At 51.0% G+C, this 26,972-nt stretch overlaps 5 protein-coding genes and 1 pseudogene across 8 annotated transcripts; 2 read left to right on the top strand and 4 right to left on the bottom strand.

The window, feature by feature from the left end:
- Nucleotides 1–4,269: 4,269 nt before the first annotated feature.
- LOC136610520 (histone H2B) lies at nucleotides 4,270–4,853 on the bottom strand. Its single transcript, XM_066589748.1, has one exon. The coding sequence runs from the start codon at nucleotides 4,833–4,835 to the stop codon at nucleotides 4,455–4,457; it is 381 nt and encodes a 126-aa protein (XP_066445845.1). The 5' UTR covers nucleotides 4,836–4,853; the 3' UTR covers nucleotides 4,270–4,454.
- A 226-nt stretch (nucleotides 4,854–5,079) lies between these two features.
- Nucleotides 5,080–5,600, top strand: LOC136610521 (histone H2A type 1-like). Its single transcript, XM_066589749.1, has one exon. The coding sequence runs from the start codon at nucleotides 5,121–5,123 to the stop codon at nucleotides 5,547–5,549; it is 429 nt and encodes a 142-aa protein (XP_066445846.1). The 5' UTR covers nucleotides 5,080–5,120; the 3' UTR covers nucleotides 5,550–5,600.
- Nucleotides 5,601–9,149: 3,549 nt separating this feature from the next.
- LOC136613147 (histone H2A type 1-like) lies at nucleotides 9,150–9,609 on the bottom strand (annotated as a pseudogene).
- Nucleotides 9,610–9,844: 235 nt separating this feature from the next.
- Nucleotides 9,845–24,881, top strand: LOC136611322 (histone H2B). Of its 2 annotated transcripts, none has more exons than XM_066590829.1 (2): nucleotides 9,845–10,633; nucleotides 24,402–24,860. In XM_066590829.1, exon 1 carries the CDS (start codon nucleotides 9,851–9,853, stop codon nucleotides 10,229–10,231), a length of 381 nt encoding a protein of 126 aa, XP_066446926.1. In that variant the 5' UTR covers nucleotides 9,845–9,850; the 3' UTR covers nucleotides 10,232–10,633; nucleotides 24,402–24,860. The 2 variants fall into 2 exon arrangements, 1 of the variants encoding a protein (XP_066446926.1); XR_010790249.1 differs by lacking the exon at nucleotides 9,845–10,633 and adding an exon at nucleotides 23,088–23,502 and having other exon boundaries at nucleotides 24,402–24,881.
- On the bottom strand, nucleotides 17,532–23,037 carry LOC136611321 (uncharacterized). Of its 3 annotated transcripts, XM_066590828.1 has the most exons (4): nucleotides 22,650–23,037; nucleotides 21,697–21,894; nucleotides 19,326–19,370; nucleotides 17,532–18,343 (listed from the first exon to the last, which is right to left on the bottom strand). In XM_066590828.1, the coding sequence occupies exons 1-4, from the start codon at nucleotides 23,035–23,037 to the stop codon at nucleotides 17,751–17,753; spliced, it is 1,224 nt and encodes a 407-aa protein (XP_066446925.1). In that variant the 3' UTR covers nucleotides 17,532–17,750. The 3 variants fall into 3 exon arrangements, with proteins under 3 accessions (XP_066446925.1, XP_066446923.1, XP_066446924.1); XM_066590826.1 differs by having other exon boundaries at nucleotides 17,532–19,370; XM_066590827.1 differs by lacking the exons at nucleotides 21,697–21,894; nucleotides 22,650–23,037 and having other exon boundaries at nucleotides 17,534–18,343; nucleotides 19,326–20,965.
- A 1,434-nt stretch (nucleotides 24,882–26,315) lies between the features above and the next one.
- On the bottom strand, nucleotides 26,316–26,898 carry LOC136610522 (histone H2B). Its single transcript, XM_066589750.1, has one exon. It carries the CDS (start codon nucleotides 26,879–26,881, stop codon nucleotides 26,501–26,503), a length of 381 nt encoding a protein of 126 aa, XP_066445847.1. The 5' UTR covers nucleotides 26,882–26,898; the 3' UTR covers nucleotides 26,316–26,500.
- Nucleotides 26,899–26,972: the final 74 nt, after the last annotated feature.

A 26,972-nucleotide genomic window follows, 5' to 3' on the forward strand; every position in this document is an offset into this window, starting at 1 on the left:
GCTGTCACAGACTTGACGCTGTGGGGTTCTGTCACATAGACTTGTCTCTGAGGGCCGTGCTGTCACATAGACTTGTCTCTGAGCGGCGTGCTGTCACATAGATTTGTCTCTGAGCGGCGTGCTGTCACATAGACATGTCGCCGGGGGTGGGGGTGCTGTCAGATAGACTTGTCGCCGGGGGAAGAGGGTGGGGGGTTGTTGTCACAGTAATTTGTCAAGTGGGGTAGGTTCTGTCACATAGACTTGTCGCCAGGGGGAGAGGGGAGGTTGTTGTCACAGTAATTTGTCTCGTGGGGTAGGAGGGGGGCTGTGACAGTAATTTGTCGTGCGGGGGGGCTGTCACAGGATTACACTGTGTGATAAATTACTGTATGTGCAGGGAGGAGAGGAGGTGAGCTGTGACTATTGTGAATGGTGGCTCATGTGTTCTCTACATTATAGGTATCACCTCTCAGTGTAATCCTGCCTGTGCAGGGAGGGGAGGAGGTGAGCTGTGTCTATTGTGAATGTTGGGTCCTGTGTTATCTATATATTTGGTGTCACTGTACTTGTGTTGGGGGGGGGGGGGCTGTGTGTGTGGGCACTGTAAGGTGGCACTGTGTGTGGGGGCATGTTTGGTGTTACTTTCACTTTTAATTACTTTCAATGTCAGAGGATCGAGATTTCCTGCTACTGCTTTGACAGCTCTGGCAGGGAAGTCCTTCATCCCCACAGCATGTCCCCTCATCACTGGACACTGTGACAATGCTGTCAGTGTATAAGGGAACATGCTGGGGAGATGAAGGAATCTCCTGCTACAGCTGTCAGAGCAGTAGCAGGAAATCGCACTGCTCTCCCATTGCTTTGAATGGAGTCAGGTGGCTGCCGGCTCCGTTGCAAGCAGTGAAATCAGGGAACTCGCACGGAGGGAAAGAGCTATATCAGGCCGTCACTCACAGCCCGATATAACTCTCCCAATCACAGCGTCCGTCTCCCATAATGTGACCTGCATCATCGGGAGCGCGCACGCTGAGGGGAAGAGAGAGCAGTGCATTATGGGAACTACCCGGGCGGCGCCATCTTTGAATGATTTTACAGGTCAGCTTTACAAGGAGAAGATAAGGAATAAAAAGGTTAGCAGAATATCGATTTTTATGTGTAATGCTGTATTGTATGATGCTTTAACTCTACAGGGCATTAATGGGGAAAAAAATCATCCATAGCATGTGGTAAAAATTAAATTATATACGCCGCCGCCGCTGCCGGACCTCAGCCGTGTGTAGCTAGGTCTTCTCCCTGCACTGCTCTGAGGTATCTTTTTTGCTAAGAGCTGTATCTGATTGGCTGAGCACTGTGAATGCCCCCTTTTGTTTCTGTTTGGAGATGCCATCACAGCGCTGTTTTTAGAGGCTGTAACAGATTCCCTGAGTGTAATCACATAACGTGTACAATAACACTGTGTGAATGGTCTCCAGTGGTGGACCGGGCCTCCAGCAAGCATTTAGGGCCACTTGGCCCTTGCTTTTAAAAGTCTGGCTGTGCCCTGTGTGCTGCAGCAGGACAAGAAGTGATATAATGCTGTGAGTGAGATAGCACATGGTGTGCACTGTCACATGGGGGACTGAAGTCCTGGCTGCCTGTGTGGAGGAACATGTAAAAGCCACAGAGAGGTTATACATAGTAATACGATGATCCTCTGTTCTACAATTATTAATTACTTGTCTCCACCAACAGAATGGAGGATGGTTGCCGGCGACAGCGTCCCGAGTGGGGTAATGACAGTAGCAGCTGTCAGTCCTGGCCAGAGTAGGGCAGGAGGAGGCAGCAGAGCAGGGTCCTGAGGAGAGGCATTAGGAGGCAGCAGAGCGCCACACAGAGGAGTGACAGCGGCCGACGCCTCCATCCATCTAGCCATGTGAGAGGGGGGCCAGCTTCAGCGGGGACACAGAACGGCATTACAGATGGGAGCACACATGGGAGGCCGCCTGGGAGAGTCACAGCGCCGGAGGCAACAGGGAAGAAGGGAGACCTCCAGGGAGAGTTGCAGGCGGCAAGGGAATAATGGGAGACCGGCAGGAAATGTCACAGTGAGGGGGCAAGTGTCAGCCAGGAGCTGTGGAACAGGCGCTCCAATCAGAGATTACAGTCCGGCGGGGAGAGTACATGCACCCTAGGGGTGTGTACAGCTGTCAGCTTAGCCTTTCCCTACTACTGTACCCAGCCATCCCATGTATCTACCCTTACTTCCGGTGGAGACAAGTGGGGTTTTTGTTACTAAATGGGGCCACAGTAGGGGTCCTATAACCAAGTGGGGCCAAAGATGGGTAGAGTAGTGATGCAGTGGGACTCTCAGCGCCAGATCCAGTGTCACAGTCGGTGACATCTTACACAATATGCAGGGAGGTTTCTATTGTAGATCCCCGGGGCCGTAGATGCTCTACAGAGCGTTCGCTCGGATTCCTTTGGAAGAGTGTTTTGGTCCAGGAAGGTTTTACAGACCCTGAAGGACCGTCGGTACTGTGAGACCCTCGCTGCCCCCCACAACCCCGGCCCCTATAAGGCCTCCCTCACACAGGGCGTTTGCAGAAACGCAGCGTTTTTCAACGCTGCGTTTACTACAGATTCCGCCCCATTTCAGCAGCGCAGGCATACTTTATGCCAGCGTTTTGGCTGCATTTTCAGCTCGGCTGAAAACGCAGACAAGAATGCTGAAAAGAAAAAAAAAAAGCAATACTCACCTAGCCCCTGCAGTCCGGGTCGCGGCCGCTGGTCTCTGCCGCTGATCCGGGCCTCCTCCGCACTCCCAAGTCTATTGCCGTAGGCCAGGTTTGAGAACCCCGCCTCCGGCAATAGAGTGCTGTGATTGGTTGTCGGTGCTTGCTCGATGCCCAATCACAGCCCTTCATTGACTGTCTCAGCCAATCAGAGCTTGCCGGCGCTGATTGGCTGAGACAGTCAATGAAGGGCTGTGATTGGGCATCGAGCGTGCCGACAACCAATCACAGCACTCTATTGCCGGAGGCGGGGTTCTCAAACCGGGCCCACGGAAATAGACTTGTGAATGCAGGGGAAGCCCGGCTCAGCGGCAATGACCAGCGGCCGCGACCCGGACTGCAGCGGCTAGGTGAATACTGCTTTTTTTTTTTTCTCTACGGGCTTTTTTTTTTCTCTATGGGCTGACTCTGGAACAAGTTATAGAAGTGTAGCATGAAACTGGCCTGATAGCTTTAATTTCTTTTGCGCTGGAACACGAATCACTACAGTACTTGTGGACCACGAGGTCCACACAGCAATCGCGGAGAAGACATCGGGGCTCTGGAAGAGTAGATGCTCGGGACAACTTGGAAGAAACTTCCATCAGACGGGGTTGGGAAGTTAATAGAGGAGTTCAAGCTGCCTGTGATCAGCATATAGGCATCCTAAGGGTGCATTCACACGAGCGCATATACGTCGCGTTTTTGCGCCCAATCGTATATACGTGACCATCTGAGGCGTTGGTTTCGAATGTATTCGTTCGCACGGGCGATTTTACGGCAAGTAAAAACGACAACCCGAAAAAAAACGGAGCATACGCGACCAAAATACACGCCAACGCATATTCGATGGCCGAAAAGATAGTTTGCAAAGGAGGAACAAACGATAATACGCTTTCTAGCTCTGGTCATGATCGCCGAAAAACATTCTTTCCGGCGATTATACGCTGCGGACGTGCGAACATAAATACGCCTACGCTCGTGTGCATGCACCCTAAAACCGAGATCTACAGAGAGATCAGATGGATCACGGGATCTCTTTATGCCATCAGTGTTCTGGATATGGCTGAGTATGGAGGACAATCCCAGAGAAAACTGTACACCTATAGAGGATCTCATACATTATATACACAGCGCCTATACCGACCGTTGCAGTAGAGCCGCACCCGCAGCTAGAAGTGCTGCACCAGAACAGAGATTCCTCTAAATTAATGGTGTAGATAATTTATAGAATTAGCTTTTTCTGTAACCCCTTGTATACCGATTTCCCATTATCAGGTTATTAAAAAAAACTATAAACAAATCCTGAAAGTTTGTGAACTCCAGCTTATTCCTTACTTGGTCTATTCTTCAGTTAATATGGCATTATCTATCACTACTGAAAGGGTTAAAAGACCAACTCGACCTGCTAACAGCAGAACAGACTGCTGGAGTATATTGGCACTAGGACCCAGCGCTGCTTATAAACCACAGCCTGGAATCACCGGGCAAAGGAGGCGGCGCAGAACGCCACAACAGCCACTCTGCTTACTGGACCCACCATAGGAAAAAGGCTGTGGAAATGCCCACTTTATGCGCAGCAAGGGTTATTAGCACAGGAAATTATTGTGTAAAGACTGATCGGATTCACACAACCCAGAGGTGACAGCTCTGCTGTAGACAGGGTGGGCGGCTCTTAGAAGAGCCTTTGGGGTGATTGTACACAGCAGGCCACGGAGCAGATTACTTGGCGCTGGTGTACTTGGTGACGGCCTTGGTGCCCTCGGACACGGCGTGCTTGGCCAGCTCTCCGGGCAGCAGCAGGCGCACGGCAGTCTGGATCTCCCGGGAGGTGATGGTGGAGCGCTTGTTGTAGTGAGCCAGGCGGGAGGCTTCCCCTGCGATGCGCTCAAAGATGTCATTGACAAAGGAGTTCATGATGCCCATGGCCTTGGAGGAGATGCCGGTGTCGGGGTGGACCTGCTTCAGCACCTTGTACACGTAGATGGCATAGCTCTCCTTCCTGGTCTTCCTCCGCTTCTTACCATCCTTCTTCTGAGTCTTGGTCACGGCTTTCTTGGAGCCCTTCTTGGCCGCTGGAGCAGACTTGGCGGGATCAGGCATGATAGCACAAAGATACTTTCCTGACAAGAGAATAATGTTCCTGCACATCGCACCGCAGCCGTATTTATAGACGGGCCATGCAAATGAGCACTGCTGTCTGCTCACCGTTCTACTGGAGGAGCAAGTCATGTGACCTGTAGGGCCTTCATAAGCCACGCCCAGTGCAGTTCATTGGTGCTTCTACAAGTCTGTTCTCCATTTGTCTGATTGAAATCTATCCAATGACAGGAGAGGAGGGCGGAGCAGCAGGTTATAAAAGGTAGCTGAAGGGCTCCTCGTCATCTTATGCTGAAGAGTTTCCTCTGCTGCTCTCTTACAGTGAAGACGATGTCTGGACGCGGCAAACAAGGAGGCAAGGTTCGTGCTAAGGCCAAGACCCGCTCATCCCGGGCAGGACTGCAGTTCCCTGTCGGCCGTGTGCACAGGCTTCTCCGCAAGGGCAACTATGCTGAGAGGGTGGGCGCCGGCGCTCCGGTCTATCTGGCAGCTGTGCTGGAGTATCTGACCGCTGAGATCCTGGAATTGGCCGGCAATGCTGCCCGGGACAACAAGAAGACCCGCATCATCCCCCGTCACCTCCAGTTGGCCGTGCGCAACGACGAGGAGCTGAATAGGCTGCTGGGTGGGGTCACCATCGCCCAGGGAGGCGTCCTGCCCAACATCCAGGCTGTGCTGCTGCCCAAGAAGACCGAGAGCAGCAAGAAAAGCAAGTGAGCGCCGCTGATCCCAGATTCCTTCATAGAACCAAAGGCTCTTCTAAGAGCCACCCACATGTTCCTTACAACAGAGCTGTGCCGCTGATATGCTCATTGTATAGAATATAAATGTGCTAATTGTACTGCAGATATCTGCAGCATCGGGTAGCGGTGTGGATTTAACATACATAAGAGGCAGTTATTTAGCGGTAGTGCTGTCCGGGACGAGCCGATAATTGTCTCGGTGATGTCACATTTATAGGATTACATCGTTTTGTTGCCGGTAAAAAGTATAAACTCTACAGGATTCTATTTCTCTTCATGAGATGAATAATAATGGCGGGTAGAGGGTGGCTGTTGTGCCTGGTTGATCCTCACTCTTGATGTCTGTGTATCCTCCTCCTATACATGAATGGTCACAACTGGAGGATGTGGCCAGAAGTCCCTCCGATTGTTCCACAGTGAAGCCTCTGGAGAAAAGTCAGAATAGAAAACCAGCGGAACAAAAAAACATCTGAACTCTTTCTGTAATGGTGCAGCCAAATCACCCAGCTTTCCCAGAGTCCTGATGGCTGTCTTGTTGCATAGTTGCAGCCCATAAGTCCCAGCTCTCTCAAAGCCCTGCAGAGTCCCCGTACTTAGCAGTAGGTTCACAACACCCAGCTATTCTGGGGTCCTACACAGCGTCCACATCATTCAGCTCTCCCAAAGTTCTGAAAAGACAACCCCTTTGCTGTCTCCATATGTAAACTTTAGTAGTGCAGCCACGTTGCCCAGTTCTCCCCAAGTTCTGCAAAGCCATTCCCTATTATGAAGATGCTCTTATCACCCAGCTCTCCTAGAGTCCTGCACAGCTGTCCTATTAAGTAAAGGTAGAACTATGTAATCACTTGCCCCAGTCTTTCTGCGCAGCCATTATATAATTCAGCTATCTTTTTGTGTAGATTGATGTTGCTTAATTACCCAGCTCGCCCAGAGCCCTGCACAGCTATTTTGTTACATAGAGGTGCAGACACATCGCCCAGTTCTTTTAGAATCCTGCATGGATATTCCCTTATGTAGACTTGCCTAGTAGCGTAGCCAAGTCATTCAGCTCTCCCAGAGTCCTGCACAGCTGTTCCCTTATATAGAGGTGCAGACAAATTACCAGTTCTCTGAGTCCTGCACAGTCGTCGCTTTATGTAAACTTAGTCGCAGCCAAGTCACCCAGCTCTCCCAGAGTCCTGCATGGCTGGGTATGTATTTGGATTATAATAAGACATGTGTCCTGTGTTACAATACGGAGATGCATTCAGTGCACTGCAGTCTCCTGTATTATGGTTGGGGCAGATAGAGGATTCGGCCGAGGGTCGCAGGAGCCGGATTAGGGGAGGATCTGGCCGCCTCTATATCAGATGTCCGGTCAGTGATCACACATGTTACATGGATGGAGGGACAGAAACAACGGAAAAACCGCTCAACTGAGCGGGCAGTTCAAAATCTATGGTAATCAGCCAATGAGCAGGAAGTACTGGACTGTAGCTCCTCCCACAGTCAGCACTGCCCCAGTGTTAACCCTTTACTGTTCTCATTCTTTCTATCACAGTTTCTTTAGATTTTCACTAATTTTCAATATTAATTCTTTTTGCTCATTCCTTTAAGTACGCCCCCTGAAATGGTTAAATCATTGCATATCTACAACAGATAGTTACTACAAAGCAATAATATGGTTAATAAATACGACCCAGCGCTGCCTGTCTGCAGAAACGTTGCAGAGCGGCAGATAACATGTAGCACAGGAAGAATGTCTGTTGGGAAACAACGGATCCACCAACTGTTGGAATAATTACATCAGCTGCTAAATAATAGTTACCCAACTGCATGTGATACAGCGGGTGTCACAGGGATGTCAGTGTGTGGGGCTGCATCTTATTGCCCTTGTATTCTACAGTATAATATATATTCTGGGTGATATAACAGGCGGGCTCGGGGGTATAGGAGCGACATCACCAGTGCGCACTTCAGACTCCGGTCACTGCGTAACTATAAACTGCTGAATACAGGGATGAGTTTTTGAAAGTTGAGCAGCAGGGGTGCCGATTATTGACAACCCGGCCGCACCGTGTACTGCAGGTTACTGCCTTCAGACTTAGGACTACAGGTGTGTAAAGTGAGCGACTTGCAGATTAAGGGTTAAATGCACATAGTTAGGAGGGTGTCCCGTGGGAAGTCATGTATGGGGCAGCTTGGACAGAGCGCTGTCTTACATGAAGCTTGTTAATGGGAGCCAATGGTATTTATTATCCTCTCCTCCCACGGAGGCTACACATATACCTAGAAAGAGAGCAGCTAGTGGAGCCCGTCCTAGAGAGAGCTGCCCCCCTGCCCGGGGGAGGGTTCATGCGATGCAGCAGAGCCGGAGTGACCCTACAGCACTGAGAAGGAAGCTGGGAGACGTAGCTCAGCTACACTTGTACTACCGCCGGATAAGCTGAGTTGCTCCCATTCACTATAACTGAGCGTGGGACAAAGGAAGGAAAGGAGGCTGCGCCTTCTCATCAATACACCGGCGCTGACAGGGCAGCAGTGGTGGCTATAGTGGCTCGCGTGTGCGCTGCTAGCGCCCTACAGTTCGTCCTGTGTAAATGGGCCTCAAGGTGACGACCGTGCAGAACTCTGGAAGAGCTGGGTGGGTGACACGGCCATATCACTACGTAATGGGATCAACCGGGCAGAACGGCGGGTTATCTCCAGAGATCAGCGCAGGACGCCTTCTATCCGCCAGAGCGTTATCGCTTTCATCAAGACAAATAGAATCTGATAAGTTTGACACATTTTACCGGCAACAATAAGAATTGTTTCTTTTGTTCATTATAAGGCTGCCTGTCCATGGGCGTTGCGAAATCCTGCGGCAAATCTTCGCTCCGGCAGACGAATCTCCGCGGTGAGCCAGATAGGCTCACTGTGGAGAATTGCGACAGTTCGCAGCATGCTGTGAATTGCCGGCTGCAAGCGGAGTAATCGCTATGATTCTTCGCTTATAGTCGGGGGGGGGGGGGGGGGCGCTGTGCTTTCCCTAGCAACACTAGGGAAAGCATTCACTGCGTTCCCCACAGCCGGATAATCGCCGCGAGGACAGGAGCCCTAAGGTGTCACATCTACAGGATTCGGTCACTGAGAGCCACAACAGCTTGTTCTACCAGCGATCACTGGACCGGATTTGTTTTTCTATCCTTCCTGCACAGATATCAGCTACTGGCGGGACGTTGTCATCGCTGCAGAACCATCACACACCAGGGAGAAACGGCAAAACCAAGAAAATAGGCGGGAAATTCAAATCCTGCGATCATCCAGTCAGAAATACAAGACAATATTCAATTAACCACTTAACTCCAGGACTGGTGAGCGAGTCCTGTAGACCGCAATACCTGGATACAGGATGGCAAGCTGGGATGGGGTAAATCCGCTACACTCCCTGCCTCTTATGAAGTGTTCTATACATTTATACACACCACTGGAAAGCCCTGGGTATAGATCACCGAGTATCATCGTATAAGCGGTGCTGCTCTGTTGTAAGGAACATGTGGGTGACTCTTATTAGAGCCTTTGGTTCTATGAAGGAATCTGGGATCAGCGGTGCTCAATTGCTCGTCTTGCTGCTCTCGGTCTTCTTGGGCAGCAGCACAGCCTGGATGTTTGGCAGGACGCCTTCCTAGGCGATGGTCACCCCACCCAGCAGCTTATTCAGCTCCTCGTCGTTGCGCACGGTTAGCTGGAGGAGATGTGGGTCTTCTTGTTGTCTTGGGCAGCATTCCCGGCCAATTCCAGGATTTCGGCGCTCAGATACTCCAGCACAGCTGCCAGATAAACTGGAGCGCCGGCGCCAACCCGCTCAGCGTAGTCTCCTGCAGAGAAGCCTGTGCACACGGCCGACAGGGAACTGCAAAGCGGGTCTTGGCTTTAGCACTGGCTTTACCGCCTTGTTTGCCTCGTCCAGACATTATATGCATAGAGATTTAAAAGCTGAAGGGGGAAAAAAAAAATCCAGAATTGGTAACTAAGACGATATCTTCTCCTGACGTGTTATAACCTGCTGCTCCGCCCTCCTCTCCTGTCATTGGATAGATTTCAATCGGACGAATTGAGAATAGACTTGTAGAAGCACCAATGAACTGCACTGGGCGTGGCTTTTGACGCCCCCCTACAGGTCACATGGCTTGCTCCTCCAGTAAAATGGTGAGCAGACAGCAGTGCTCATTTGCATGGCCCGTCTATAAATACGGCTGCGGTGGGCGGTGCAGGAACATTATTCTCTTGTTAGAAAATTATCTTTGTGCTATCATGCCTGATCCTGCCAAGTCTGCTCCAGCGGCCAAGAAGGGCTCCAAGAAAGCCGTGACCAAGACGCAGAAGAAAGACGGCAAGAAGCGGAGGAAGACCAGGAAGGAGAGCTATGCCATCTACGTGTACAAGGTGCTGAAGCAGGTCCACCCTGACACTGGCATCTCCTCCAAGGCCATGGGCATCATGAACTCCTTTGTCAATGACATCTTTGAGCGCATCGCAGGGGAAGCCTCCCGCCTGGCTCACTACAACAAGCGCTCCACCATCACCTCCCGGGAGATCCAGACTGCCGTGCGCCTGCTGCTGCCCGGAGAGCTGGCCAAGCACGCCGTGTCTGAGGGCACCAAGGCCGTCACCAAGTACACCAGCGCCAAGTGATCAGCTCCGGTCTCCTCTGTGTACCATCACCCCAAAGGCTCTTCTAAGAGCCACCCACCCCGTCTACAGCAGAGCTGTCACCTCCAGGTTCTGTGGATCCAATCATGATTATTTTGATTGTACTAAAAGCAATCTGAACCAGCAGAAATGACTTTCTGCACAGACTGTTCTTGATGAGTCCTATCTGTTCTCACTGATCACTGCCGCAGCTTAGAGCATGAGGAGAACCCTCACCCCTCCCTCCTCTTCCTGCTGACCGCCTGTAATATCAAGAATGTTACCGGGAACAGAGCGGCTCCTACCTGTTTTGCCACTGAAGTTCTCGGTCTGGTGTCCCCACTATATGCGGCAGCTGATCACCCGCTGATTCCTGCACAACGCTGTATTCTGACCACTTTCTCTGTGAGTAGGAGGCTGGGGACATAAGGAGTTATGGATGACATGGTGAGGGTTGTAGTGCAGTGTAGGGGAAGTGGGGCAGACAGGGGGCCCTAAGAATAAGAGAATGGGGGTGCTGGGAAGAGAGGACAAAGGACCTCAACCTCTCCAGCTGTTTCTGCAGAACAACAACTCCCAGCAGAGGAAGCATCTCTTCATATACAGTATAGTATATTCCTGGTTCTGCATGGCTCAGTCTAGTTTTGGGTTATAATAAGATGTTTGTCTCCTGTGTTACAATACGGAGATACATTCGGTGCACCGCAGTCTCCTCTATTACAGTTGGAGTAGATAGAGGATTCGGCTGACAGTCGCAGGAGCGGGATTAGGGGAGGATCTGGCCGCCTCTATATCAGATGTCCGGTCAGTGATCACACGTGTTACAGGGATGGAGGGACAGAAAGCGCTGAAGTAACCGTCAACTGAGCGGGAAATTCAAAATCTCTGGTAATCAGCCAATGCACAGGAAACATTTGGACAGTAGCTCCTCCCACAGTCAGCACTGCCCCAGTGTTAAAGGAGATGTCCCGCGCCGAAACGGGTTTTTTTTTTTTTAACCCCCCCCCCCCCCGTTCGGCGCGAGACAACCCCGATGCAGGGGTTAAAAAAACCACCCGCACAGCGCTTACCTGAATCCCGGCGGTCCGGTGACTTCAATACTTACCGCTGAAGATGGCCGCCGGGATCTTCTACCTTCGTGGACCGCAGCTCTTCTGTGCGGTCCACTGCCGATTCCAGCCTCCTGATTGGCTGGAATCGGCACGTGACGGGGCGGAGCTACACGGAGCCGCTCTTTGGCACGAGCGGCTCCATAGAAGAAAGCTGAAGACCCGGACTGCGCAAGCGCGGCTAATTTGGCCATCGGAGGCCAAAAATTAGTCGGCTCCATGGAGACGAGGACGCTAGCAACGGAGCAGGTAAGTATAAAACTTTTTATAACTTCTGTATGGCTCATAATTAATGCACGATGTACATTACAAAGTGCATTATTATGGCCATACAGAAGTGTATAGACCCACTTGCTGCCTCGGGACATCTCCTTTAACCCTTTAGTGTTCTCATTCTTTCACAGTTTCAGTTTATTTTCACTAATTTGCAATATTGTTAATTCTTTTTGTTCATTCTTTTTGGTATGTCCCCTAAAATGGTTAGCGAATAATAATTAATTGCATATGTACAATAGATAGTTACTACTACCAAAGACCTAGCAGTCTGGTCCTCCTGTATTACATCTACCAGAGACCCCTCAATCTGCTCCCGCTGCATTACATCTATTAAAGACCCCTCAGTCTGCTCCCCTATATTACATCTACCAGAGATCCCTGAGTCTGCTACCTCTGTATTCCATCTACCACAGACCCCTCAATCTGCTTCCTCTGTATTCCATCTACCAGAGACCCCTCAGTCTACTCCCCCTGTATTTCATTTACCAGAGACCCCTCAGTCTGCTCCCTCTGTATTCCATCTACCAGAGACCCCTCAGTCTGCTCCCCCTGTATTCCATCTACCAGAGACCCCTCAGTCTGCTCCCCCTGTATTCCATCTACCAGAGACCCCTCAGTCTGCTCCTCCTGTATTCCATCTACTAGAGACCCCTCAGTCTGCTCCTTCTGTATTCCATCTACCACAGACCCCTCAGTCTGGTCCTCCTGTATTCCATCTACCAGCGACCCCTCAGTCTGCTTCCCCTGTATTCCATCTACCAGAGACCCCTCAGTCTACTCCCCCTGTATTACATCTACCAGAGCCCCCTCAGTCTGCTTCCACTGTATTACATCTACCACAGACCCCCAGTCTTCTCCTCCTGTATTCCATCTACCAAAGACCCCTCAGTCTGCTCCCCCTGTATTACATCTACCAGAGACCCCTCAGTCTGCTCCCCCTGCATTACGTCTATTAAAGACCCCTCAGTCTGCTCCCCCTGTATTACATCTACCTGAGACCCCTCAGTCTGCATCCCTTGTATTCCATCTACCAGAGACCCCTCAGTCTTGGCCTCCTGTATTACATCTACCAGAGACCCCTCAGTCTGCTCCCCCTGCATTACGTCTATTAAAGACCCCTCAGTCTGCTCCCCCTGTATTACATCTACCTGAGACCCCTCAGTCTGCATCCCTTGTATTCCATCTACCAGAGACCCCTCAGTCTTGGCCTCCTGTATTCCATCTACCAGAGACCCCTGAGTCTGCTCCCTCTGTATTCCATCTACCAGAGACCCCTCAGTCTGCATCCCTTGTATTCCATCTACCAGAGACCCCTCAGTCTTGGCCTCCTGTATTCCATCTACCAGAGACCCCTCAGTCTGGTCCTCCTGTATTCCATTTACCAGAGACCCCTCAGTCTGCTCCCTCTATATTCCATCTACCAGAGACCCCTCAGTCTGCTCCTCCTGTATTCCATCTACCAGAGACCCCTCAGTCTGCTTCCCCTGTATTCCATCTACCAGAGACCCCTCAGTCTGCTCCTCCTGTATTCCATCTACCAGAGACCCCTCAGTCTACTTCCCCTGTATTCCATCTACCAGAGACCCCTCAGTCTACTCCCCCTGCATTACATCTATTAAAGACCCCTCAGTCTGCTCCCCCTGTATTCCATCTACCACAGACCCCACAGTCTGCTACCTCTGTATTCCATCTACCAGAGACCCCCTCAGTCTGCTCCTCCTGTATTACATCTACCAGAGACCCCTCAGTCAGCTTCCCCTGTATTACATTTACCAGAGACCCCTCAGTCTGCTCCCTCTATATTACATCTACCACAGACCCCTCAGTCTGGTCCTCCTGTATTACGTCTACCAGAGACCCCTCAGTCTGCTACCTCTGTATTACATCTACCAGAGACCCCCTCAGTCTGCTCCCTCTGTATTACATCTACCAGAGACCCCTCAGTCTGCTCCCTCTGTATTACATCTACCACAGACCCCTCAGTCTGCTACCTCTGTATTACATCTACCAGAGACCCCTCAGTCTGCTCCTCCTGTATTCCATCTACCTGAGACCCCTCAGTCTGCTCCTCCTGTATTCCATCTACCTGAGACCCCTCAGTCTGCTCCCCCTGTATTACATCTACCAGAGACCCCTCAGTCTGCTCCCTCTGTATTACATCTACCAGAGACCCCTCAGTCTGCTCCTCCTGTATTACATCTAGCAGAGACCCCTCAGTCTGCTCCCTCTGTATTACATCTACCAGAGACCCCTCAGTCTGCTCCTCCTGTATTACATCTAGCAGAGACCCCTCAGTCTGCTCCCTCTGTATTACATCTACCAGAGACCCCTCAGTCTGCTCCTCCTGTATTACATCTAGCAGAGACCCCTCAGTCTGCTCCCTCTGTATTACATCTACCAGAGACCCCTCAGTCTGCTCCTCCTGTATTACATCTAGCAGAGACCCCTCAGTCTGCTCCTCCTGTATTACATCTAGCAGAGACCCCTCAGTCTGCTCCTCCTGTATTACATCTACCAGAGCCCCCTCAGTCTGCTCCCTCTGTATTCCATCTACCAGAGACCCCTCAGTCTGCTCCCTCTGTATTACATCTACCAGAGACCCCTCAGTCTGCTCCCTCTGTATTACATCTACCAGAGACCCCTCAGTCTGCTCCCTCTGTATTACATCTACCAGAGACCCCTCAGTCTGCTCCTCCTGTATTACATCTACCAGAGACCCCTCAGTCTGCTCCTCCTGTATTACATCTACCAGAGACCCCTCAGTCTGCTCCTCCTGTAAGGCTTGAGGGACAGTTAGGAGGGAAAGCCTCATGGGATCTGGGAGTTTTCTGTATATGATGAATGGATGATATGTCACCCTCTATGGAGGAGGTTTTCTGGTCAGCAAAGATATGATACAAAGGTCAATACTGGGTCAGATGAGATGGCAGAGAGTGAGTTCTGCCCAGTGATGGACTGGTTGGCAGCAGCAGATGATTGGCTGAAGAAAAATGGCGTGAAAATGTCTGTGGTTGCCAGGCAGAATCAGCTGGTCTGACAGCGGCTGGTAATTGGCCCAGAGGAATTGGCTGGGAGGAGCAGCAGTGATATTTGGAGGTGCAGAGATGTGTGGCCATCATCATTATCAGGAAAGGAATCAGCATCCAGGTGACAGTTCCCGGGTCCGATCACCGCTTCTCTCACAATTCCTGTATATTATGGAGAATAAGGAGATGCTTTTATTTGTACTTCACCATTGATGCTGCCACTTCCTTATGGACTCTATTGGGTACTGAAGATTCTTGGTTCCTGCGGTGTGGCTTTTGCACTGAAACCACCTCATACAGTTCTTGGCTATCTGCTAGTGTGGCTGCTGAATCTGCCTCACTAGCTTTCCTCTCACAATTCCTGTCATAGCTTTAGATCCTCTATGGAGATGGAGGACCTTCTGCAGCGGCTGATCGTCAGCGAGGATGAAGTGGACGGTGAGTAATAGTTTCACAGATGTCTGGAATCCCCTGCGCTTCAGCTTTGGGACCCATCTGAAGCACAGGAGGAGCGCTGAACAGCCAGAGGACATTGTTTGAACGTTTGTATCTAAGAAGGACTCATAAGGTAGAAAACCATCAGCAAAGCGAACGCTACCTTTTACCTTCATGCCAATACCAGCAGGAACAGTGCCCACCAGATGACAACACCAGCAGGAACAGTGCCCACCAGATGACAACACCAAGTCCTGTGCTGCTGCAAGTGCAAGGTACACGTGAAGCTATACAAGATGGCGACAGCACCTCTACCAAGTCCTGTGGTGCTGCAGGTACAGGGTACAGGTGAAGCTCTACAAGATGGCAGCACCTCTACCAAGTCCTGTGCTGCTGCAGACACAGCGTACAGGTTAAGCTCTTCAAGATGGCAGCACCTCTACCAAGTCCTGTTCTGCTGCAGGTACAGGGTACAGGTGAAGCTCTACAAGATGGCAGCACCTCTACCAAGTCCTGTTCTGCTGCAGGTACAAGGTACAGGTGAAGCTCTATAAGATGGCAGCACCTCTACCAAGTCCTGTGCTGCTGCAGGTACAGGGTACAGGTGAAGCCCAACAAGATGGCAGCACCTCTACCAAGTCCCGTGCTGCTGCTGGTACAGGTGATGTTCTACAAGATGGCAGCACCTCTACCAAGTCCTGTGCTGCTGCAGACACAGCGTACAGGTTAAGCTCTACAAGATGGCAGCACCTCTACCAAGTCCTGTGCTGCTACAGGTACAGGTGAAGCCCAACAAGATGGCAGCACCTCTACCAAGTCCCGTGCTGCTGCAGGTACAGGTGACGTTCTACAAGATGGCAGCACCTCTACCAAGTCCTGTTCTGCTGCAGGTACAAGGTACAGGTGAAGTTTTATAAGATAGCAGCACCTCTACCAAGTCCTGTGCTGCTACTGGTATAGGGTACAGGTGAAGCTGTACAAGATGGCAGCACCTCTACAAAGTCCTGTGCTGCTGCAGACATAGCGTATAGGTAAAAATACACAAAATGGCAGCACCTTTACCAAGTCTTGTACTGGTGCACGGTACAGGTGAAACTCTACAAGATGGCAGCACCTCTACCAAGTCCTGTGCTGCTACAGGTATAAGTGAAGTTTTACAAGATGGCACACCTCTACCAAGTCCTGTGCTGCTGCAGGTACAGGGTACAGGTGAATCTCTACAAGATGGCAGCACCTCTACCAAGTCCTGTGCTGCTGCAGGTACAGGGTACAGGTGAAGCTGTACAAGATGGCAGCACCTCTACCAAGTCCTGTGCTGCTACTGGTATAGGGTACAGGTGAAGCTGTACAAGATGGCAGCACCTCTACCAAGTCCTGTGCTGCTACTGGTATTGGCCGCCTGCACACGGGTGGAAATCCCGCGGGATTTCCGCCACTGAAAGTTTGCATAGGAGTGCATTACAATACGCACTCCTATGCAGACGGACGCGGTTTGGCCGCGCGAAATGTCGCGCGGCAAACAAACCGCGGCATGTCCTATTTTTGTGCGGGGCTCGCACTCACCTGGCCGCATATTAGCACTAACTGCTTAGGTTAAGCAGCGCTGCTGATTAGAGCCACCTGATTGGCTCTTCGGCACCATGTGACTACACAGCGTGCACGCGCATTGCCTTCAGCAGCCGTGCACTACACAATACAGTTAAGCAGACGTGCACTACACACTACACTTAAGCAGCACGGGGTTAGGTTTAGGGTTACGGTTTAGGGTTAGGTTTACGGTTAGGTGTAGGGTTAGTTTGAGGGTTTAGGGTTAGGTTAAGGGTTAGGTTTAGGGTTGGGGTTCAGGGTTAGGTTTAGCTAACCCTAAGCCTAACCCTAAACCGTAACCCTAAACCTAACCCCGTGCTGCTTAAGTGTAGTGTGTAGTGCACGTCTGCTTAACTGTAGTGTGTAGTGCACGGCTGCTGAAGGCAATGCGCGTGCACGCTGTGTAGTCACGTGGTGCCGAAGAGCCTATCAGGTGGCTCTAATCAGCAGCGCTGCTTAACCTAAGCAGTTAGTGCTAATATGCCACCCGGCCGCCGGCTCCGGTCTGCGCATGCGCCGGCTGCGCGGCAGCCGACACATGAAAGAGACGGGGCCGCCAGGCGCGGGTGAGTACGCGCTCGTCTCTGCAGGCTCTCGGGTCGGGTCCCGCGGCGAGAATTCTCGCTGCCGGATCCGACCAGCTCGTCTGCAGGCGGCCATAGGGTACAGGTGAAGCTGTACAAGATGGCAGCACCTCTACAAAGTCATGTGCTGCTGCAGACATAGCGTATAGGTAAAAATATACAAAATGGCAGCACCTTTACCAAGTCTTGTACTGGTGCACGGTACAGGTGAGACTGGGAGGACTCCCCTTTTCCCACCTTAGCTCCCCACTATCTTATAAAATAAATCAACACAACAACTTGCTGGCGTTTTACGTGGGTAGGCCACAGCTTTATTGATTTTCTCTTTCAACCAAACAACTTTATAACTTTCCCTCTTCCATGCCGCTTAAACTGCTTCGTAACTTTTTTAACTTTAAACGCGAAAGAACCAGGCATAAGAAAGCCCCATAATGGGCCTGTACAGCCCTTCCATCCATTGCTGGCATGGAAAGAAATTTACCGCCATGAAGGATGCAGTATAACCCTATACTGCACTCCGCCCCCCACATGCCAGCCACAACGCCTCCTCTACCCCGTCCTGCAATCCTGACAGAAATGTGTCGGTGCCAATATCGCTAAGGTGTACACCGTCACCTCTGAACATACCTATCTCTCTCTTCTCTAACTCCCAGTGTCTAATAGCTACCCCCCCTATAGACTGAACAAACCTCGACATTTTAAAATTAACATTTCTCCTTGCTCTTTCTATCGCTTCCATATCCCGCGCTTCTCTCCAGAACCTTCTGGCCACAATATCTGACCAAACTAAAATAACTTTATTAAAAAATTTTTTAAAACGACATAAATCTTCTTTCATTAACGTCAACAATTCTCCCACTTTCATCTTCCCCAAATCGTTTCCACCCGCGTAGATTACCAAAACAACTCTGTCCGGAGACCGCCTGCTGACTTGCAGTACCTCGTGGAGCAGCCCGGTCCATTTTAACCCTCGTATGCCGTGCCATTGCACGCATACGTCCATTTGTCCCAGATGGGCACCCATCGGCCTTGCTCTGGCCCTGTTCTCGGCCCAATATATGTATGAGTGGCCCAATACCCACACTGTCCAGTTTGAACCTGTAGAATAAATCAAGAACACAGGGAAGAAATGTCCCCAACATCAACCTCATAACCATTTTTTACAATACCCTCAAATCCGGCCTTACATAGGACCGGTATGCCTCCGACTTCCACCTACCGACCCTTTTTACTTCCTCACTCCGTAAACCGCATACAAAAGCCGACGTGGCCGCCCCAATTCTAAATGAATGAGAACCAAAATCGTTCGGCGCAAAACCCAGACTTTTTAGGCATGACCTCATTACCGCCGTGAACTGGTACCTTGTTAATGGAGCACCCGCCGCGTGCACCAACAGCGGGCCGTCCCCACTGTGGTGTACCATAAAGTCCCTTACTAACCTTACTGGGCACCACTCTGTCCCCAGCGCTCCTATTCGCAACCATTCCCCCGCTCCGTACACGTCCGTTTTCGATTTTCTTATACGAATTTTAACATCGTCGCTCCCGACCAAAACATCCGAAAATTGAAGACCTCCCGGCTTATTTCTACTCGCCGAGACCAGTTCCCCCAGCCGTAAAGCCGCAAAAAAGACCAAGGAAAAAGCCGCTCTAAAAAGCGTCGCTTCTTCCACGTTCACGCATACTGACCCCATGGTTTTCATCATCACGCAAAGCAGCTCGAAAGTGATCGGGCGTCTCCCATCCCGAGAAAACTTCTCTTTTCTCCATCCTTTCAGTATCTGTGTAAAAACGAAATCTTTTGTCACGTCGTGACTCCCGTGTAGGCGTAACAAAAACGCTATCGCCGATACGTGTTTTTTCGCCGCATCCGCCGACGCTCCAAGCCCACGCAGGTTCGCCAATATATCCAACGTTACCGCTCTAGCCTGTTCCGAGTTCGGAAAAACCTCCCCGGCGACCTCAAACCACTGTTTCCAAATTGCGTTATACCGTCTCCAAGTGGCCTCGGTTACTGACTTACGAACCAGATTCAGGAGCTCCTTTCTATTATTTGCCATAAGAAAGCAGGGCAACATACCCCCTCGACGTCCGCCGTCGGGTGAAGCTCCCTGAATTTCGACATCTGGAATCGAGAAAGAGCGTCAGCTTTGTTATTCAAGTGTCCTGGGACATGGTTCGCTTTGAACTTTATGTTATGCTGTAAGCAACACAAAACCAAATGGCGTAACGCCGCCAATACCAGTTTGGAAGCCGAAGACTGTTTATTCACCGCTCTCACCACCGTCTGGTTATCCGACCAAAAACATATACTTCTGTTGGCCAAAACCGGGCCCCATAGTTCAATGGCGACCATGATGGGAAAAATTTCCAGCAGTGCTATATCTCTTGTCCATCCTCTTTCAACCCAGGCCTCCGGCCACCCGGAGTTACACCACCTGTTACCAAAGATCACACCAAAACCGCAGGCTCCGGATGCGTCAGATACTAACCCTAACTCTTCGTTGTCCACTTCCTCCCGTTGGCAAATGACCTGCCCATTGAAAGTTTCGAGGAAAACCTTCCAAATGTGCAGATCCGCCTTCATTTCCTTTGTCACCCTGACAAAATGATGAGGCTCCCTTGCCCCTTTCGTTGCCAAAGACAATCGCCTTGAAAACGCGCGACCCATGGGGATGACCCGACACGCAAAATTTAGCAGACCCAGAAGCACCTGCATTTGATGCAGTGTGACTTTCCGCGCCGTACTGACCGTCTCCACCATTTGACGCAACCGCGCGATTTTTTCTTCCGGTAAACGAAAAACCATTTCCCTCGTATCGATCTCGATACCTAAAAACTCCAAAGATGTCACTGGCCCGACCGTTTTTTCCGCCGACAGGGGGACGCCTGCTCTTCTCATCAGCTTCTGAAAAGATGCCAACAAAAAACCACATACGCCTGCTTCGGGGGGCCCCACGAATAAAAAATCGTCAAGATAATGTAAGACCGAAGGGATGTCCGTCTCGAATCTAAGCATCCACTCTAAGAACGAGCTGAAAACCTCAAAATAATAGCACGAAATCGAGCATCCCATCGGTAAACACATGTCGACAAAATAGTAACCTTCTATTCTACACCCCAAAAGATGGAAACAATCGGGGTGTACCGGCAGCAAACGGAACGCTGATTCAATGTCAGCCTTGGCTAACATTGCGCCAGCTCCGGCCCGTCGAACTAGATACACAGCCCGATCGAAAGACGCGTACGACACTGCCGCTTGCTCTTTCGTAATCCCATCGTTGACTGAATCTCCTGCCGGAAACGATAAATGATGGATAAGCCGGAACTTGCCCGGTTCCTTCTTCGGGACCAGACCCAAAGGCGAAACCAGCAAGTTCCCGAATGGGGGTTCCCGAAATGGGCCCGCCATCCGACCGAATTCCACCTCCTTCAGTAACTTCTCCATCACTAATTCTTTATTTTCGCGGGCCGATTTTAGATTGCCGCTGAGCCTAAGGGAACAAGACGGGTTATGCGGTATCCGGAAGCCCTCCGTAAAACCCGCTCTAATTAGTTTTGACTCCTGCGTCCTGCGGTACCTGACGAGCCACTGCTCCAGGTACCTGACGTTCACCGGGGTTCGCTCCTGCGCCGGGCACCCCTGGTGTAGCTGTTGCTCTCTGTTGTCTAAAGCACCGTACTGCGGAGTGCGCTCCTCCGCATACTGAGCACTCGTGACGAAATTTGCACGAGGCGTAGAATCGGCAATGACCTTCGTTAAAGGCCCAACACGACCCGGAGGGTTTTGGGGCCACAGGTGCCTGCTGTCCACTGGCCCCTGTGGCGGTCCCCTGAAAAAACGGCTTCACCGGCTTTTGCGATAGAATAAGCTGGATCCATACATCCGTTGCCTTCGTGGCCCAGCTTATGTTCTTCATACCCGAAATACGACGACGAAAATCCTCGTCGTACCGCCACCACGCCGACCCTCCGTGTAGTTTATACGCACTGTGAATGGTGTTTATATACACCAATAATTCGGGACCTTTTTGAGGACTATTTTGACACGCTACGTGCGCCAGAATCAAAAACGCCTGTAGCCAATTACCAAACGTTTTTATCGGTCCCGCGCTCCGAGAACCGCTCCTTGTCGACGGCAATATGCTCCACCGACAGTAGTGACCATATGTCAACATATAAACCATTCTTAATCTTTTCCGTCAACTCTTCTGTCAAACCCACCCCCAGAGGGGCTACCCCGCAGAATAGAGTGTCTGCGAACTTCAAACCATCACTTCCTGACTCTTCGCCCCTACGACTCGCCCCTTGCGAGCTCTCGGGTGCGTGAGCCAAACCTTTTTCCACATCAAAACGATGTACCAGCGCTTTAAGCGCACCCATAAACTCTTCGTTACTCTTATCACTTGATGTTAAAGAGACATCCCAGACATTCTTATAGTGTGACTCACCCGCCTTGTTCCTCCCTGGTCCCGCCATGAGGAAGCTCGGGCCGGGTGGCGTTGATGTACGATCCCGCCTCTGGCCTGCGTGTCGTTCCGATCCCAATTCATGGGTGACACCACGGCTCCTCTGGCTTTGTGCACTGGAGGCCCTACCGGCCGAAGATGCCAAATTATGCCTGATGTTGCGGGCAGCGTACCTATTATCTGTGGAAGAAGCCGGCGAGAGAGATGAAGTATCACGTGAAACCCGAGCGCCCCGCTCGCGGCCACTGCGCCTATCGTATGCAACCGCCGCTTCTGCCCTTCTCTGCGCGTCCAATACGGGGGTCCTTCCTTTCCAACCACGATCCTCTGGAGATGCCGAAGAGCTAGTAGCTACACGCGCTCTCCTACTTGGCCTAACCCGCTGCGCCCCCTTTTCGCGCCTTCGCTCCCCCGTCTCATAATACTTACCTCGCCCTGCTGCATGTTCCTCCATACCGCGCCAACTTGCTCGCTCTGCTGCCGAGCTGCCCGGTGAGCGCCCGCCTGTGCGCCGCTCGTACCGCTCGCCCTGCCATCTTCCGGGTGTCCTTACTGCTGCTAGCGCCTGCCGCTGTACAAAAACCCCTCGCCCCTCCCCCACCCTCCCACCCTCGGGCAAAGGGGCTGTTGCCAACGCCCCATGCGCACTCCTTACAGATGCTCCGCTGTCTACACAATCTTCACTGTCCCTACACTCCCTTCCCCCTACACTCCTAAAGACTCTCTTTGTAGTGCTCTCCCTCACCACCACTAACTTCATCCGGGCTGAAAAGGGGCTCGCTCCCGTAGCCCCCTGTGGCCTCTTTCAGTAGTGCAGGCCTCCTGCCGGGACTACTTCCGGCTCGCGGATCCCTCCGCCTGTTGAGGGAGACACGTGTCCCGGTCTCCATCTCCCTGCACAGCCGCGGGCCTCCCCTTGCCCGCGCCGGACTTACCCGACCTCTGCACCGCTCCTCCGCTCCTGGTGAGTGTACCTCCGGCCTCCGGTCCCATTGCGACTCCACTCCTGCGATCCCCCCGCCTGGCTGCGTCCGCCGGGCGCTGCGACCGCGCCGCTCCACTCCCGCACGCTCCCGCTGCTCTCGGACTGCTTCTGCCCCCCTTCTTTGCTGCTGGGCTGGGGCTCAATCTTGTTGGTGGTTGTCTTCTTCTTTGCGGTCTCCCACGTGGTTCTGCGCCGCTGCTCTCCGCTGGTGGCTCTTCCTCTGCTCTCACCTCCGGTACCGCCGCCGCCGCCGTTCCGAACTCTTCGGCGATCTTCATGAGCCACTGGGGACCCTGGCTAGCCACCGCTTCTCGAATCTGCTGCACCAACTGCTCCATGTTCAATCTTGCTTGCAGACCTCTTGCTTGCAGACGTCTTCCTTCTTCTTCTCCTTCTGCAAACTGACTCCTCCTCTTCCTCCCCTTCTCTTTCCTATCACTCCAAACCCCCTCCCTGGTCGCTTCCTTCCTCTCCATTCTAAAACCCCGCCTCCCAGTCCCCCACAGCTTCGTTAGGCACTCTGCTGTTTCTTAAACTCTACAAGATGGCACACCTCTACCAAGTCCTGTACTGCTACAGGTATAAGTGAAGTTTTACAAGATGGCACACCTCTACCAAGTCCTGTGCTGCTACAGGTATAAGTGAAGTTTTACAGTCCAGAAAAAAGTCCGATAGCAGCACAAATTGTCACACCCCACCCAGGGGCTGGGCATACAGTATGCAGTAGCCAAAGCAGAGTGACTGGATCCTTGTCACTACAAAGAGTGTATACCATAAAAGAAAAAGCTTCGGCAGCATCCAAGGTGCGAATTCAATATCCAAAAGGTTTTATTTTTCCATCACAAAAAACATGCAGGCAACGTTTCGGCCATGTTGGCCTTTGTCAAGCTCAATTACAATGGTGTATAGCCACATATAAATAGTAATCATCATCACAGGCGTCCCACGAGTGCATAATGACGGCGTCCGCTGCCTCCTACTGGGCATCCGCGGGAAGACCGCTGGTATCGCGTTGATCGACCGCTACGTCATTCACTCTGTCATAGATGACGTCAGCGCGATCACACTGCGCATGTGCCGGTATCCTATGGCTGTCGCTCCGTGGGGAACAGACACATCTCGCGAGACTCAGCATATAAATCCGTGCGGGATTCTTTCTCCATAAGGAATAGATCTGTTTCATATTGGCAGTCCTACCCAGACCATATGCACAATTGATAATATACAAATGTATTGCAGTTGGATAATGAATTCATTTACATGAACTGCGGAGAAATAATACAAGGTCGCATATATACAATATGTCAATCATAAAGTATCTACATGGAGATGATATACAATGGTACATAATACATCCATCCACGTACTATATTCTACAATATCCACTAATACCTCACTCAATGAGTGCAAATTCATGTAATGCATATCATTATAGCCTTGCCGTGTGCAATCTATAGTTGTATCAAATTATCAATTATCGCATTAAGATGTTATCTGTGATCCAAACGTAATTACGTGATCACACATAAATCCTATATGTATATACTATATATACCACAAATACAGATTCTATTGTATAACGTATATCACAGAGTGTGAGGGTATATGTATATATTGCCAAATGTTTTTTATGTTTTTATACCTGTATGCAAGTTCTATTCAAAGTTAAAATGAGAAAAACTTATATGTCGCCTTACATCAGATATTCCAAAAGTTTGCAAGGCTGAGAGAGAGATGTGTCCAGAAATTCAGAGATGATACAGAACCGAACACGAAGGCCGTGTGCTTGGCTGTTTTCCCAGAGGCGCCGTATCAAGATAACGACTGTTTAACTACGTATATGACTATCAGTGCCTCAGCCGGAAATCCGGACTTCCCATATATGGTTATGCGGTGAATTTGAGCCAATGAGCCCATCACCCATTCCTAGTGATGAGACCAAAGGGTATAAGATCCCATGTAATCTGTAATAAAGTGCGCAGTCATGTCCCCGTGTGAGGAACTATACCAGACCTCCGTGTGTGGTGTCTCTTCTTTACCGCCGGCAGCGGGGCATTGGGGTGGGCCTGATTGGTGCTGTACGCAGAAAAGCCACAGAGAGGTTATACATAGTAATACGATGATCCTCTGTTCTACAATTATTAATTACTTGTCTCCACCAACAGAATGGAGGATGGTTGCCGGCGACAGCATCCCGAGTGGGATAATGACAGTAGCAGCTGTCAGTCCTGGCCAGAGTAGGGCAGGAGGAGGCAGCCGGCGCTGATTGGCTGAGACAGTCAATGAAGGGCTGTGATTGGGCATCGAGCAAGCACCGACAACCAATCACAGCACTCTATTGCCGGAGGCGGGGTTCTCAAACCGGGCCCACGGAAATAGACTTGTGAATGCAGGGGAAGCCCGGCTCAGCGGCAATGACCAGCGGCCGCGACCCGGACTGCAGCGGCTAGGTGAATACTGCTTTTTTTTTTTTCTCTACGGGCTTTTTTTTTTCTCTATGGGCTGACTCTGGAACAAGTTATAGAAGTGTAGCATGAAACTGGCCTGATAGCTTTAATTTCTTTTGCGCTGGAACACGAATCACTACAGTACTTGTGGACCACGAGGTCCACACAGCAATCGCGGAGAAGACATCGGGGCTCTGGAAGAGTAGATGCTCGGGACAACTTGGAAGAAACTTCCATCAGACGGGGTTGGGAAGTTAATAGAGGAGTTCAAGCTGCCTGTGATCAGCATATAGGCATCCTAAGGGTGCATTCACACGAGCGCATATACGTCGCGTTTTTGCGCCCAATCGTATATACGTGACCATCTGAGGCGTTGGTTTCGAATGTATTCGTTCGCACGGGCGATTTTACGGCAAGTAAAAACGACAACCCGAAAAAAAACGGAGCATACGCGACCAAAATACACGCCAACGCATATTCGATGGCCGAAAAGATAGTTTGCAAAGGAGGAACAAACGATAATACGCTTTCTAGCTCTGGTCATGATCGCCGAAAAACATTCTTTCCGGCGATTATACGCTGCGGACGTGCGAACGTAAATACGCCTACGCTCGTGTGCATGCACCCTACAACCGAGATCTACAGAGAGATCAGATGGATCACGGGATCTCTTTATGCCATCAGTGTTCTGGATATGGCCGAGTATGGAGGACAATCCCAGAGAAAACTGTACACCTATAGAGGATCTCATACATTATATACACAGCGCCTATACCGACCGTTGCAGTAGAGCCGCACCCGCAGCTAGAAGTGCTGCACCAGAACAGAGATTCCTCTAAATTAATGGTGTAGATAATTTATAGAATTAGCTTTTTCTGTAACCCCTTGTATACCGATTTCCCATTATCAGGTTATTAAAAAAAACTATAAACAAATCCTGAAAGTTTGTGAACTCCAGCTTATTCCTTACTTGGTCTATTCTTCAGTTAATATGGCATTATCTATCACTACTGAAAGGGTTAAAAGACCAACTCGACCTGCTAACAGCAGAACAGACTGCTGGAGTATATTGGCACTAGGACCCAGCGCTGCTTATAAACCACAGCCTGGAATCACCGGGCAAAGGAGGCGGCGCAGAACGCCACAACAGCCACTCTGCTTACTGGACCCACCATAGGAAAAAGGCTGTGGAAATGCCCACTTTATGCGCAGCAAGGGTTATTAGCACAGGAAATTATTGTGTAAAGACTGATCGGATTCACACAACCCAGAGGTGACAGCTCTGCTGTAGACAGGGTGGGCGGCTCTTAGAAGAGCCTTTGGGGTGATTGTACACAGCAGGCCACGGAGCAGATTACTTGGCGCTGGTGTACTTGGTGACGGCCTTGGTGCCCTCGGACACGGCGTGCTTGGCCAGCTCTCCGGGCAGCAGCAGGCGCACGGCAGTCTGGATCTCCCGGGAGGTGATGGTGGAGCGCTTGTTGTAGTGAGCCAGGCGGGAGGCTTCCCCTGCGATGCGCTCAAAGATGTCATTGACAAAGGAGTTCATGATGCCCATGGCCTTGGAGGAGATGCCGGTGTCGGGGTGGACCTGCTTCAGCACCTTGTACACGTAGATGGCATAGCTCTCCTTCCTGGTCTTCCTCCGCTTCTTACCATCCTTCTTCTGAGTCTTGGTCACGGCTTTCTTGGAGCCCTTCTTGGCCGCTGGAGCAGACTTGGCGGGATCAGGCATGATAGCACAAAGATACTTTCCTGACAAGAGAATAATGTTCCTGCACATCGCACCGCAGCCGTATTTATAGACGGGCCATGCAAATGAGCAC

The sequence above is a fragment of the Eleutherodactylus coqui genome, chromosome 2 (assembly GCF_035609145.1).
Source record: "Eleutherodactylus coqui strain aEleCoq1 chromosome 2, aEleCoq1.hap1, whole genome shotgun sequence".
Classification (NCBI taxonomy): domain Eukaryota; kingdom Metazoa; phylum Chordata; class Amphibia; order Anura; family Eleutherodactylidae; genus Eleutherodactylus; species Eleutherodactylus coqui.